This window comes from Euleptes europaea, chromosome 7 (assembly GCF_029931775.1).
Source record: "Euleptes europaea isolate rEulEur1 chromosome 7, rEulEur1.hap1, whole genome shotgun sequence".
NCBI classification, from domain to species: Eukaryota; Metazoa; Chordata; class Lepidosauria; order Squamata; family Sphaerodactylidae; genus Euleptes; species Euleptes europaea.
The window spans coordinates 19,884,823-19,898,541 of record NC_079318.1 but is presented as its reverse complement, the minus strand read 5'-3'; the positions used below and the strand labels follow the sequence as shown (position 1 = coordinate 19,898,541).

Below are 13,719 nucleotides of genomic sequence, written 5' to 3'. Positions count from 1 at the left end.
GACCTCTGGTTTGGCACAACTTAGTCCAAAGGGATGATAGTGTAAACACTCAAAGCAGTATTGGTAGGTGCGCCGTAGAATTTGGAAATGAGAGTAGGATGACAAAGGAGGACCATGTGCGGAGGCAAAGAAGCCAAGGGAGGCAGTGGTTGTTGGAGAGGGAAATATGATATAGATGTCTATGTGCTAGTGTTAGAAGCCTCCAAGCCAAGTTGGAGAGCTGGTGTTAAATGACAATCTAGATATAGTGGATGTCTCAGAACCTGGTAGAATGGGGAAAATCTATGGGATACGGTCTTCCCTGGCTATATGCCATATAGGCAGGACAGGGAGGGAAGTGTTGGTGGAGGTGTTACATTGTATATCAGAGGGCCGAATCAAATAAGCTAGAAAACATTAGGGGAATGAACTCCCCAACAGAAGTGATATGGATGGAAATACTGGGCCCTAAGAGTTAGTTAAAAGTGGGATTGTACTATTTGCCACCTGATTAAACCCTTAAGGCTGACCTTGAGATGAAGAAAGAAATGAGAGGTCACTAAAGCAGATAAACTTGTGATACTGAGTGACTTCAACTACCCTCACATTGATTGGGTAAATATGTGCTGGTGTCATGCTTTAGAAATGAGATTCCTACATATCCTAAATGGCCATGCATTGTTGATAATGATGCCAGTCAGAGGAGTCATGGTCTTGGACTTGGTTCTGAGTTGGGCTCAAGGCACGGCAAGATATGTAGATGTTGTTGCACCATTTGGGAGCACTGACCATCAGAGCTGTAGCAAGGGCAAGGCAAGTGAGGCACTTGCCTCGAGTGCATAAAGCTGAGGGCGTAAATGAGTACATAATGACTAAAATAAACATTATGTTATTATTACTCTTATTATTTTTGCAGTTGCCTTTTAACCAAAATGACTACTATGAAAGTATAGGGGGTGCAATTTTATATTCTTGCCTCTGGTACGGACTTGGCTCATTATAGCTCTGCTGACCGTAAAGCTATTAAGTTCAGCATTTTTGTCCATGGAACGTTACCTGTAAAGTCCAAAGCAGTAACACTTGATTTCAAAAGAGGGAACTTACAAAAACGAGGGGAATAGTTAAAAGGAAGCTGAAAGAGAAACACAAGAGAGTCAAAACTGTAGAGGATGCTTGGAAAGTATTAAAAACCATACTAAGCTCAGATACAATGCTAATATGCTAATATTCTTCTCCTAACATTTACTAGTAACTTGTCCCTAAAACCAGCCACTGTTGCAGAAGACTGGAGAGTAGTAAACATTACATTGATTTAAAAAATGGATCCATAGAGGGTACTATGTAATTAGAAACCAGTTAGCGTAGCATCTGTCTCAGGTAAATTAGTAGAAACTATTATTAAAACTAGGCATGTAAAGGAGCAAAGCCAGCTGAGGGAAATCAGAATGGCTTCTGCAAAGGGAAGTCCAGCTCTACCAACTTTCTGGAATTCTTTGAGAAAGTGAAAAACAGGTAGATAATAGTGACCCAGTATATATTATATGCTTGGACTGTAAAAGGCTTTGGAGAAGTTACCTCACCCAAGACTCCTGAGTAAGTTTGGCAGTCATACGATAAGAGGATGGTTAATTGGTTAATCTATGGAACAAATTTTCTTTCTTAAAAATGGTTTTAAATATTGTTATTATTCTCAAAATAAGAATATGTGGTAAGAAAAACAAGTATGTTCAATAGACATTTATGCGGGGTGAGAAGTGGCACGAGGATTGTGCAGATTTACCAAAGTTTTTGAAATTAGTCTCAGGACTTTTCCAGAAGTCTCTAATTTTATGCTTCCTTTCCTCACAGATGTTTCGATTGCTAAGCAAGTCAACAGGGTAAGTGCCATAAAGTTGCATGTCTGCTCCACAGCTTTGAAACGGTATCTCAGCATCTCTGTTCATCTCAGCATCTAATGCTCTGCACTTCATTCAGTGAATGGGCTCTGGAGAAGTTGCTGGTTAATAGACTAACAACATGCAACTGAGTAACAGTAAATAACAATATTCAGATCAATAGTATGTAGATAAGGAGAAAACTACACAGCACATTGTAGTCACACATAATGAAGTTCTGACTGCCCCTGCTTCTTTGCAAAGCCCTTGGGTGGGACTATTTCTATTGGAGAAGGGAACAGACATACCTGAGTGCTTAACTAGATAACTTAAGAACATAAGAAAAGCCCTGCTGGATCAGACTAAGGCCCATCAAACCCAGCAGTCTGTTCACACAGTGGCCAACCAGGTGCCTCTAGGAAGCCCACAAACAAAGACAGCAGCAGCATTATCTGGCCTGTGTTCCACAGCACCTAATATAATAGGCACCCTCCTCTTATACTGGAGAAAACTTTCATCTTAAACTCCCTATCCTTGCTGCTCTAGTTCCTTTTGCAATTTTGGACCTTTGTTTAAGGTCCTTTGTTTAAGGTGCAAACATTTGTCTGGAACTTCAAATCAGCCCCTCCCAACAGAGCTTCGCAAGAGACCAGGAGCCATTAGGTAACGTTCTACATGACTACAATTTAATGTGCAGTTTCCTGCCTCCTACAGTATGGTACAGCCTGCCAGTTAAGACCTTCTTCCGCAACTCTACTTTCTGTGTCCCTGCCTGTAGTGGTCAGCTGTATGTTAATCAGAGATGAGGCTTTTTCAGTGTTGGCACTGCACCTTTTGAATGGTGGCAACTCCCCTGTTATGTGCTCCACCATCTTTTATATGCCAGACCAAAACATTTCTTTATTCCCAGACTTTCAGCTAAGATTCTACCTTTTAAAGTTGTTTTTTATATGACATGCTTCTAGCCTTAGGACTGTTTGATGAATTTCTTTTTTGGGTTGATGCGGCGGTCCCATACCCAAAATGGTCTTCTAGAATAATAAATTATATACTGTTGGATTAGACCCGGAATATCTCCTGGAGATGGGTTTGAGGAAAACAAACTTATTGGTCATCACTGCCAAAGTTATACAGTACATTGAAACCATGTTCAAGATTTTTTTGGGGTCATGTAATTTTATGTCCTCGTTTGTTTTAATGACTTATTGTTGTGGCTTGCTTTTAATGGCTGTTTTTATTGATGATTACTGTGTTGTTTTTATGATTTTATTGTATTCTTTTGTGAGCTGCCTAAGCAGGTATCTGGAGTGGTGGTATAAATTTTCTATATAAATAACAAATATATAAAGTATAAAGATTTGTTAATTTAGATGAAATTAGACAAAATAATCTGAGTGTATAAATTAATGTAAGTGCTTGGCTCACAGCCAAAGAAGTAACATTTCCAGATTTCTCATGCAGTGATGTACTGAATTGCCTCTAACTGTACCATATATGCAAGCTGGTCTCTGCCGGTGCAACCTATGTAACTATCCAGAAAATGGCCCCATGAGTCTTGATTTGTTAGCCCCTGACAGGAATAGTGGAACTTGTTGCTGCTGTAAGTAGTTGACTAAATTTCACCAACCTTGGATGCCTTATTCTGCTTCCCAAGGGGTTCACTCTGGGATTACTCCAGGCCTTGTGCCCATTTTATCTCACATTTTCATAGACACTGTTCCATGCACCCTCCAACTGTTCTTTGCCTGCTGGTCTTGTTGGATCATACTCAGCCTCTTTATGTCATTTATGATACTTCTTTTACGCAGTTCAGCTCATCATCCTGGTCACTCTGCAGTTAGACATGGGTGTTGTTCAGGCCTGCCTTGGAGAATGTAAAAGTTCCTTAAACGTGTGGTGTTCCCCTTCACCACACCAACTTCCTGCCTTTTTTTTTGGTGTGATAGGATGTGGGAGGGAGTGCCTCTCTCTGCCACTGTTAACACATAAACAAGAGTGTATTTTTCCATTTTCACCATTGAGCATTTAAGACTTGTGAAATTGGTGCACATTTTAGCTGCGCTCACTGTGAGGTCACCCTTTCCGCCCCACATTTCTCAGGAAAACGTTTTCTTTTTTCTTTTTGCTGATGCAAAATGAGCCAGAAAGCTGCCCCCATTATGAGCCCTGAGCAACTGGCATTCTGAACTGCACAGCTGTTGCATAGGGACGTTACATTCCAGCCTTTGACCACCCTCCTCCATTACTTCCTTTAATCCCCCCTATGACTCTAATAAACTCATTCTAGTAACCATCAGGACACATTTTACTTCATCAACATGTATGACTCTAATAAACTCATTCTAGTAACCATCAGGACACATTTTACTTCATCAACATGTATGTGCAGTGAAGAAAAAATACCAACTGATGTATGATATGGAAGATACTGTTTCCAGGGTCAGACCTTGGTTTCCAAAATACAAAAGAGAGCAATGGAAAGGGCAGGGGCGGCCATTACAGAGGGCTGGCCTGTGACCCACTTTCAGAGCCTTAATGGCCCACTTTTGGGTCCTGACCACAGGTTGGATAACTGTGACCTAGTCTACTCTCTCCACCTGTGGCTTCAAGGAACTGAGGGAGAGGCACGCCCCCCCCTTATGCTGAAAAAAGGTGGGAAGCCAGCATGGGGGCTGCCTCACATTTTGGGGAGTTTTACATTCTCCATGGTAGGCTTGCACACCTGCAGTACCCAAGTGTGATCACACAGGTGGCCAGTCGATGAACACCAGTTACAGGTAAATGCAACCCTGGTTTAAAAAAAAAAAAATCTGAAGGGGATGTCCCTATCCAGTATGATGCCAGTTCTCATCTACTTTTGGAGCCAGCTTTGGACAATGCCATTTATTCATTCTCATTTCTTTGATATGTGTCTCTATTTGGAACAGATGTTGCATATAGCAAAGTCTCTGGACGCTAGAGGATGGCTTATTAGTTTTCCTTGGCATCTCAGTCCCTTTAGTACGGGGAATGATATTAAAAGGTCATCTGAATTTATCTGTTAATTCTTTTTTTCGGGAAACACCAAGTAAGAGAACTTGAGTTGTTTCTCACTGGACCATGAGATCTTTTTATTGTAAGGGGGGGAGAGAAGACATATGTGTGCTATCATCTAAACATGTATAAACTTGATTAATTTATGGATATGAACAATTAATTGATTAAAAAGGTATTTTATTGTTGTGAAAATCAGGTCACAAATGGAAATACTTTAAATTATTAAAAGTTGTAAAATGGAAATTTGCTTATAATTTTCTTCTAATGAAACCATTTCCCAGTACAGTATAAAAACCCCATAAAAAGCATTATGTCTGATTAACCTAAATTCCCCTACAGTAATTTCCAGAGTGAGTTCAATTTGGCAGTCATTTGTTCAGTCATCATGATATCATTATCAATCTGAGGTTCAAGAGACCCATGTACACATGTACTAAATAATATCAGAATCAGCCATACAAAAATGGAAAATACTTTCATGAGGTTTTCTTGATAACACAGCATTGATATTTTCCAGAAGAATGTTTTTGGTTTCAGTAATTTAAAAGAATGGTGAGAGAGAACTGTAAAAACTCCTTCCCCATGCCTCCTTTCTTCATTCATTTTGTTGTCCATCTGACATTTTCCTGCATACTCTTGTAGTAAATATTTTGTAATTATCAAGTAATAAAGAAATCAGATCTGTCATTTAATTAAAAAATCCATATGATTTTTCCAAATTGCTATTAAGTATATTAAGTATTTTTATTAGTATCTGTAAAAGCCTGTCTGCAATAATACTCTGTAGTAAGCAATCTCAAATTTGGCTTGTATGAATGAATGAATGAATGAATGAACGAATGAATAAAAAACCTTTAATGGCATAAGGGCTTGTAGTATCTAACTGGAAACAAGTGTGATTTGCCCATATTTCCCAAAGAAACTCCAATCCACAATGACAATGTTTTTTAAAATGTTCTGTGCCGAGGCACCTGCAGCAAAGCCAGGGACTTCTCCAGCACCCCAGGAGCTGAACAGGAGCCACCCACCTCCCTCATACCTCGGGCAGCCACCATCGGCTCAGCAAGAACTTCCAGGATGTGACCCTGGGCAGCAGGTAGCTGCAGCAACTGGGCATAGGGCCTTGGCACCTCCCTCTTGGGCCCTAGAGCTTTGAGCGTTGGCTGCTGATGTCTTCTCTTGGTGCCAGGGGAGAACGAGCCTTAGAGGCTATCAGGCCAACCAGCAAGCATGGAGGCAGCAAGCAGAAGCCCAACCATGATAGCCTGGGTGGGGTATGGAAGGATCCCAGCCATGCAATAACCTGGGAAGTGAAGGCCTCCCAAGAACTGGCCAGTGAGAGAAAGGGGGGGGGACAACAAGGATGGAGGAGGGTACTAGTTGAAGTGATACTCCATTTCCTGGCCCAGAAAAGGGCACAGACAATAGGGGTGAAGTTGGGGAGACGGGGCTGGGGCTGATTGGTGGGGGCAGGGAGGAAGCAGAAATGGTAGCTCCACAACCAGGCCAGGGAGGAGTTGTAAGGAGGAGTGTGCCATACTCTGTATGAACACTGCTTCAAGAAGGGGAGATAGGACTTGGGTGGTGTAACCCTGTGCCCTCCTTTCCTATTCTGAGGCTTGGGGAGACCCTGCAGAAGTAAAGCAGTGCAATGGCTGAAGGCCGGGGGGTGGGGGTGGGGGCGACGCCAGTCAGGGAAGAGCCTGACATTTTCAGTGCTTTTCTCCTGAATTTTCACAAGTTTGCTTGTGAAGTCTTCGGGCATTCCAAAAAGTCATCAATTTCTCCTCCTGATTTGTATCCAGTCAAAAATTCACAAATGTTTCAGGGATTTTGTTCTCACTGGCTTTTAAAAATCTGTTGGGCATTTAAAAAGTCATGAGGATTCTTATCCTGCGAGTGATTCTAGGAGCCATGTTTGAAGACCTCTGACTTCTTACTATATATGTCTCTTAAAAAGGTAAGGTAAAGGTCCCCTGTGCAAGCACCGGGTCATTCCTGACCCATGGGGTGACGTCACATCCCGAGGTTTCCAAGGCAGACTTGGTTTGCGGGGTGGTTTGCCAGTGCCTTTCCCAGTCATCTTCCCTTTACCCCCTGCAAGCTGGGGACTCATTTGACTGACCTCGGAAGGATGGAAGGCTGAGTCAACCTTGAGCCGGCTACCTGAAACCGACTTCCGTCGGGATCGAACTCAGGTCATGAGCAGAGCTTTTGACTTCAGTACTGCAGCTTAACACTCTGCGCCACTAGGCTCAATGTCATATGTCTCTTAGCAGAGTAAAATAGCAACAAAACAATATTTTCTGGCAAGGGGAATTGGGGTGGTAGTTGGGGTTGCAGAAAAACCGTTCTGTATGTATGCATGCTAGAGAGGCATTTCCCCCCTCTGTAGCTTGTTATTATGCAACAGTGAAATTACACATGTGTCTAATAACGACAGCTCACAGTTAACCCCTCCCTATCTATATGGAAGCTTTTCTGCAAGAAGTAAGAGGTCCCTGCTTTATTGTACCTTCAAAAACGTATGCTAAAGGTATTTATTAGCAGGCTGAAGATGTGGACAGGCTGTATAAACACAAAATATAGAGTCATTGTTGGCATAAATCCCCCCCACCATAGGACTCCTTGAATTCAGTTAATTTAGGTTTCAGAAAGCAAGGGCATTCTAAAATTAAAAAGTGTTTTGTTTAAGAGATGAATTAAAGGGCATGCAATGTTACTTATGTTTTTTAAAATGCAGTTGTAAATAAGGTTTTACTTCAGCGTTGCTATATGAATGGTATATCCACTGTACAGTTTGGTCTTATGTGCTCTCTTATTATTTAGGACCATGCAGCTAAGCTGTCCTTCTTTATTCCCAAGTCTCTTCCTGTTTAGGATCAGAATATAACAATGAATATGGCATAAAAATTTGGGCATGTATGTAAACCAGTTACATGGACTTCTCATTATAAGTGTGTGGATGTAACAGTAATGCCATATGGAAAATTATCTTAAACAGGGAAGTTCAGCTGCCTGGAGCCTAAATTGTAGAGCTGTGCAAATCCTCCCCCCAAGAAATTTCGGGTTTGGGTTTATTGGTCCTGTTTTTGGAGCCTGGGTTAAATCGTAAGAGCTTTAATTACTCTCTGAAGGTTTTATGATGTTTTGAATACATTTCTCAGACCAGCAGGAGGTAAAATGCAAAACAAAACTGATTGGGGGATGCTTCTAGAAATGTTTCACCTCAGTTTCCTGGATTTCTGCTAACTCAGCAGAAGATAAATTGTTGCACTAAACAAGTCCCAAAGCATAGCAATGAAGATGATGTAGCTAGACAGAGAATATTCTTTCAGATTACCTCAGAGAAGCACCCAAAAAGGTTGAGCTTTCACTCTCCTGAGACTGCTTACTCTGAGAGGGAAGCAGCAGTGTACAACTTCTATGTGGCTGCCTTCCCACCCCAATCCCCATATAATAAATGATGCCTGCTATTTCAGTAGAATTTAAACTTACATTACTGTGGGGCAACAATTGCGTGTGTGAGAGTGAGAGGTGAATATGGATAATGACTTTAAAGTCCTTCCCTGTGGTCCCATTCTGGATTCTGCCCTCCCACAGCTGCTTTTATCATTTTGGAAGATCCTGATCAGTTGCTGGCCACTGATTAAAGTGTAGTCTTTTCCCCCTGCAGGGATCCTCATTTTATCCAATGATATAGAGGGCATCTCATCTAACTAAAGAAGGGAATAGAGTCAACAGAGGTTTCCCTCCAAGTTCTTATAATTTCTGTACTTCCCTCTGTACAGACAGATAGGCTTAGGGGAATCTCTCCAATCATCTATACATTTTAAAGACGGACCAAGAAACTTACAGCACTTTGATGAGCCACAGGGCCCTGGTTAGGTGGCTTCTACTTCCACTGCTCTGCAGGCGGTGGCCATCCTTACCTTCCATGGAAAGCCGCAGGGATGAATTATTCTCTTTTGTTTTGCCAGATGGGTGACATTTTGAGCTGTCTTTCACCCATTGTGAAACAGGGCTTGAAATCTTTGATGCAGGAGACATCTTTAGCCATAAATATTCCATGCCAAAGCTGTGTACTTTTTAGTTGAAGGTTGGATGTGTGTTTCTTTCAAAACTACCATAAGAAGAGAATCCTTGATTCCAACCTCAGCTATGGAAATACTGTTTAGTTAGAACTGTTGGTGCAAATGTATTACTGTAATAACAATATTTCATAGTTACATTAATAATAAACAGTAATCTGTTTTGCACTCCATAAAAACAAACAAACATGAATTGTGATGAAAACAAGCAAACACATTTATTTAGGCAGCTGATCCCCCTTAGGGTCTCAAGCATTGTGGTTTGCTTATTAAATGTACCATACTTTTCCAGGAAACAGAACTGGAAGAAGTCAGTATATAGTATAGGATGCTTTTTCCAAATTGCCCCTACAGGAAGGTTGCAGAAGATGCTGGATCTAGCTACTGTGATTTTCAGTTTGTTTTTCTAATAAGAGCCGATAAGAAGTTTGGCTTAGTCAGGTCCAGGTCCTCTTAGTTTCCTTATCCAATATAATCACTGCACAGAATCATCTATCTTTTGTTTGGCCATCTTGCCAGATTTTTTTTTTACTTTGATAAGTCATCAAGAATTTATGTGATCAACAGAGAAACATCACTACAACATATTATTTTACCATGAGTCTTTGGCAGGTAATTGTTTTTACCAATGTTCTTCCCACCTGGCTTCGTAAAAATGGAAATACAACCATGTGAAATTCAGGCACTGAATACCAGTGTTACATTTTCTGTATTTTTAGCCTTATTCAACCAAAACAGACTACTATCTTTGTGGGATATCCGCTTAAGCACTGAAGTGATTGCCTCTGCAGGATTGCAATAAAATACTACCATTCATTAAGGACCAAGGGTCTTACTTTTTGGAAGGACTGTGTCTCTCCATGAGCACATGTTTCCTACAAATCTTTACATGTTACAACTGCTCTAAGGAATTCTGGCAATTTTAGCTCTTAATCCTTTCATGGGATAATTTGTTTTAAAGGGAAGAGGTTACAGTAAAAGCAGTTCAGGAATAGCAGTATAAATGGGGCTCAAGACAAAATATCCATTTACACTTCTTTCAGACACATGAAGATAAATTATAGACTTGTTATGCTTGTTTTATCCCATTTTGAAGGCAAAACATGGATTACTGCATGTATATATTTCTGGAGAGCTAATTGCTTGTTTAGGCGTGTGTTCTTGCTCATGTTATCCCCCTGGACATTCACCCATTTGAAGACTTTGTTATATGCAAACTGTAGTAACAAACTTGCTGTTGTGTGCCATAGAATGTAAGGGGTGCAAATTGTACATAAATGTGCTCAGTATGCTTATTAATGGGTTTATATTGTATGTACTTGCTTTTTAAACTTTCTACTAAACACCTGTTTGCTTCTAAATCTTAGACAGAGCTGCTGTTTTCTTACCAGTCATTAGCCAGTTCCACAAGATTACAGTTCATAGGGGAATAATATGGGACAGAATGTAAGGACAAAGGGCCACTGAGTAATATTCTAGGCAAGTAATGTTAAAAAGAGGAAAGCCTGTAATGATTTGCCCAAAGGTCAGCTCCTTATCCCTTGACTTTAATGGGGGTGGACCCAGTACCCAGGCCTTTTCTGAATATGTCAGTGAACAGTTGCTCCTGTGGGTTCCTATCCCAGTCCAATACTGGTAGGTCTCTCTTTCTGCTTGCATTGCTGGCCAGAAACCTTGATAAGTAGCCAGGATTGGTCAAGATGATGCTTTGGGGTTCTACAGCGCTTGTCTACATGATGAACAGCAGATAATTTTATCTAGAACAAATTTGCTAACTTACTCTTTGTAAGTTTTATTTAGCGGCTTGGGAAAGAGGCCCAAATTCATTGTAAAATAATTATGTGAAGAAAATCTGAATTACCTGGGAAATAAAAAAAATTAAATGTCATGTTCTGTTTGTGAATGTTCTGTGGGATAGTATCATTGTTGAAGACTTTTGCTGCTTTAACTGAAAATTTATCTAAAGTTCTTAATATAAAGCTGTAATGTAGTCCCCTCACTCTGATTTATATGACATTAAATGAAATCACCACTTTTGGTTAGTTAAAAATATCAATTTTTAAAATATTGTTTTTATTCTTAGTTCTTCTGTCAAGAGTTACATGTGCTCTTAAGTTCATTTTACATGCTGAAATCTTAGAATCTTCTCCTTTAGAGGTTTGCCATTACTGTAAGCTGCAAGTAACTAATATAAAGACATGTTGTGGTTCTGTTTACATATTTCTAAAATATTAAAATTCTATAAATCTATAGAGATAGTCAGATGATTAAATATTGAGCAGCAGTTTAATATTTTGCATCCTGAATTTCCCCTGAACAATGCAGTGCTAATTAAATTATTCTCATCTAAATCCTTTGCAGTCAACCGATTAAGAAGGATGTTGCTCTGTCTATATCATTTCCCTCAGGTATCTGAATTACCTGAGGGATTTTTCCTTAATCTGGAATAATGTTTTACTTGCTTAATTTTCATCAGATGTATTGTCTTGCTTAGCATCTACTTGAACCTGTGTTGTGTGAGCAAAAGGGTTTCTATGTTGCATCCCACGAGGGCTCCCCTGTCCGTTTTCTGGTGTTGCAGGGGCCTGTGATGTGAAGGGGAAAGCAGATAAGCACCAGTGGAGCTTATGGTTTGGTAGTTGCAACCCAGTGTCGTTATGCAGCTGAACCAAGGAAGATCTGAATATTGTTTTCTGTTTCTGAGGGCTACAAATGAGTTATCTCTAATTTACATTTTAGCGTGGAAATCCTGCCATATTAGTAATTCACATACTGATTCTCCTTTGTGCATTGTCAATATGCATATAGCTATTATAACCAAATTTAACAATTCAAGGTGTTGAGATTTGTCAGACATTGTAATGCATGTTAACGGAATTTGGGCTGAAATCCTAAGCAAGCATTTATAGAAGTCAGTGGGATGCTACTTAGAAGAAATCGGTAGAAAGCTTTGTTTGCATATTTGCCCTATTTTGTATTGGATGTGTGCAGTTAGTTTCTACTAAGTTATGTGAAGCTTATGCATAAAGTGCAATTGTATTATGCTTTGTGGCTGCGTGCATAGTAGGTGTGTTGCATGTTCTGTCATATCCAAATGACTAATATACAACTTAGAATCATAGAACCATAGAGTTGGAAGGGATCACCAGGGTCATCTAGTCCAACCCCCTGCCCAATGCAGGAAATTAACAACTACCTCCCCCCCCACATCCCCAGTGACCCCAACCCCCCATCATGCAGGATCCCACAATCAAAGCACTTCCGACAGATGGCCATCCAGCCTCTGCTTAAAGACCTCCAAAGACGGGGACTCCACCACCCTCCGAGGCAGTGCATTCCACCATCGAACAGCCCTCACCGTCAGGAAGTTCTTCCTAATGTTTAGGTGGAATCACTTTTCTCTTAGTTTAAATCCATTACTCCGTGTCCTAGTCTCTGAAGCAACAGAGAACAAGCTAGTTCCCTCATCAACATGACATCCCTTCAAATATTTAAACATGGCTATCATGTCTCCCCTCAACCTTCTCTTCTCCAAATTAAACAAACCCAACTCCCTAAGTCTCTCCTCATAGGGCATGGATTCCAGACCTTTGACCATTCTGGTCTCCCTCCTCTTGACACGCTCCAAGCTGTCAACATCCTTCTTAAATTGTGGAGCCCAAAACTGGACACTATTCCAAGTGAGGTCTGACCAATGCAGAATACAATGGTAGTATTATTTCCCTTGATCTAGACACAATATTCCTGTTGATGGAGCCCAGGATTGCATTGGCCTTCTTAGCCACCATATCACACTGTTGACTCATGTTCAGTTTGTGGTCCACTAAGACTCCCAGATCTCTTTCACATGTACTGTTGTCAAGCCAACTCTCTCCCATCCTGTACCTGTGCTTTATGTTGTTTATGCCTAGGTGAAGTACCTTACACTTTTCCCTATTGAAATCCATTTTATTACTTATGGCCCATCTCTCTAGTCTATCAAGGTCATTCTGAACTCTGACTCTATCGTCCGGGGTATTAACTACCCCTCCTAACTTGGTGTCATCTGCAAATTTGATTAGCATGCTCTCTATCACATCATCCAAATCATTTATAAAAATATTAAATAGTACCGGTCCCAGGACAGACCTCTGTGGCACCCCACTGGTCACTCCAGGATGAAGTTGTGCCATTAATGAGCACCCTTTGGGTTCGGTTGGTCAGCCAATTACCAATCCACCTAACAGTAGCAGTGTCCAGCCCACATTTTACTAGCTTTGTTTCAAGAGGTTCATGGGGGACTTTATCAAAGGCTTTACTGAAATCAAGGTACACTACATCTACAGCATTCCCTTCATCTACCATACTTGTCACTCTTTCAAAAAAAGATATGAGATTAGTTTGGCATGACCTGTTTTTGAGAAACCCAGGTCATGCCAAACTAAACTTGAAAAAAGTCTAATATCAGTCTTCTCTGTATACTATGGACTGTTGAAACCCACATATTTTTCAGCCTCTTCTGATTACTCCAGACCAGCTAGTGTTATTTAATGATGAAATCCCACTCCATTGATCATAACCACCACATATGACAACAGTCACGAGTGTGGCTGATACTGTATGCATATGTTTTAGGGATTAGCAGATTCCGTCACCTGCATCCCAGTTAGGATTTGATTTGTTCCATCTTTAACCTAGGCGTTTCTTTCCAATGATCTTCTGCCAAATACTACGAAGTGTCAAAGAGCAAAATTCAAGAA

At 40.6% G+C, this 13,719-nt stretch overlaps 1 protein-coding gene across 1 annotated transcript in view; it reads left to right on the top strand.

Annotated features, from left to right (window-relative positions):
- The window catches only part of PDE10A (phosphodiesterase 10A), a 165,903-nt gene that overhangs the window by 67,067 nt on the left and 85,117 nt on the right, over positions 1-13,719 (top strand). The window contains exon 3 of the mRNA XM_056852634.1: positions 1,828-1,856. Within this exon, the coding sequence (XP_056708612.1) occupies positions 1,828-1,856 (29 nt within the window). The remainder of the gene's footprint in view (positions 1-1,827; positions 1,857-13,719) is intronic.